At 43.1% G+C, this 1,231-nt stretch overlaps 1 protein-coding gene across 1 annotated transcript in view; it reads right to left on the bottom strand.

The window, feature by feature from the left end:
• Positions 1-1,231, bottom strand: part of LOC106535091 (protein spinster homolog 2) — a gene marked incomplete at its 5' end in the record, with an annotated part of 27,902 nt that overhangs the window by 6,591 nt on the left and 20,080 nt on the right. Inside the window, 1 exon segment of the mRNA XM_014031974.1 lies at positions 992-1,155. Within this exon segment, the coding sequence (XP_013887428.1) occupies positions 992-1,155 (164 nt within the window).

Raw genomic sequence — 1,231 nt, 5'->3', positions numbered from 1 at the left:
AATACCTTGGTAAAAGTTTCCTCATAACCTTGTTTATGAGAGATGTGGGAGAAGATTAATTCACCTTAAGCCCCACTCTTACATTTGCATACAAATTGATTTCTGTTGTGGGTATAAAAAATAAACAGAAAAGTTTATTCTGTTATGTTTGGTCACATTTTCAAAGAGCCACTGCAGAGGGCTCAAAGAGCCTCATGTGGCCCTAGAGCCGCAGGTTGCAGACCCCTGTGTTAACGTAACAAAGTAAATGCTAACTGCTTAACCCCAAGATTTAAAGTAAAAAAAAAGGAAACGAGGTCAGTGAAATGTTAGCAGCTCACATCCCATTTAAAAAAAGAATAGTTTTGTTATAATGTGGAAAAAGTATTTTTTGACTCGTCTGGCTGTGAAAAAAAACGTTTCGTTTACAGATTTGGGCGTGAGAACCAGCAGCCTGCTCCTCAGGGTGAAGACACGACAGACATCACGCTGCCATCCTGTCTAAAACCTCATCTTCAACAGGAAGGAAGTGATTTCTGAAAGCGCCCGCACCAGGGGAGGAAAACTTTGTGATAAAGTAGGAACAAACAGAAAGAAACAAGAAGTTGTGATGATGACTGGGTTTATTTATTTATTTTATTTAAGGCTGTTCCTGTTGCTTTGTAACGTTGGTGCTTGAAAATGTGAAATATGAAGATGTGAACCAGAGGGTCGTCTCTGGAGCTGACTGGCTCTTTGTGTTGTCTCAGGGGTCTGGGGGGGGTTTCTGGAAACCACTTTGAGCTGTTTGTCCCCAAATTATGGTTCATTTAAAAAAAAGAAGCATGGCAGCGTACACAAAATTAAATACACAATCATAAAAACACACAACACCGCCTCTTCTTCCAACACTGACGGGATGTTGGGATTTTTTGGGCTTTAACTCAAAAAGTCAGTGGCATGAGTGTTAAATATTTAAAGAATGGATGACTAAATAATAGATGAAATAATGATGAGTTGTGCAAACACTCACTGCTTGTCTGCCTTCTCCTTGTCGTCCAGGAAAAACAGCGCCGTGGCCAGGAAGAACATGCCCCCCAGGACCACGATGAAGGGGCACAGCATGAGGGCATAGCCCAGGCTGAGGAACTGCCAGAGCGCTGAGGTGGCGTAGCTCTGCTGAAGTTCATCAGAGATCTGCAGCCAGGCCACGCACGCACACGCACACACACACACACACACACACACACACACACACACACACACACACACA

Source organism: Austrofundulus limnaeus, unplaced genomic scaffold (assembly GCF_001266775.1).
Source record: "Austrofundulus limnaeus strain Quisiro unplaced genomic scaffold, Austrofundulus_limnaeus-1.0 Scaffold1358, whole genome shotgun sequence".
Classification (NCBI taxonomy): domain Eukaryota; kingdom Metazoa; phylum Chordata; class Actinopteri; order Cyprinodontiformes; family Rivulidae; genus Austrofundulus; species Austrofundulus limnaeus.
Note: the sequence above shows the minus strand (reverse complement) of the source record. Positions and strands in the feature narration are given on the sequence as shown.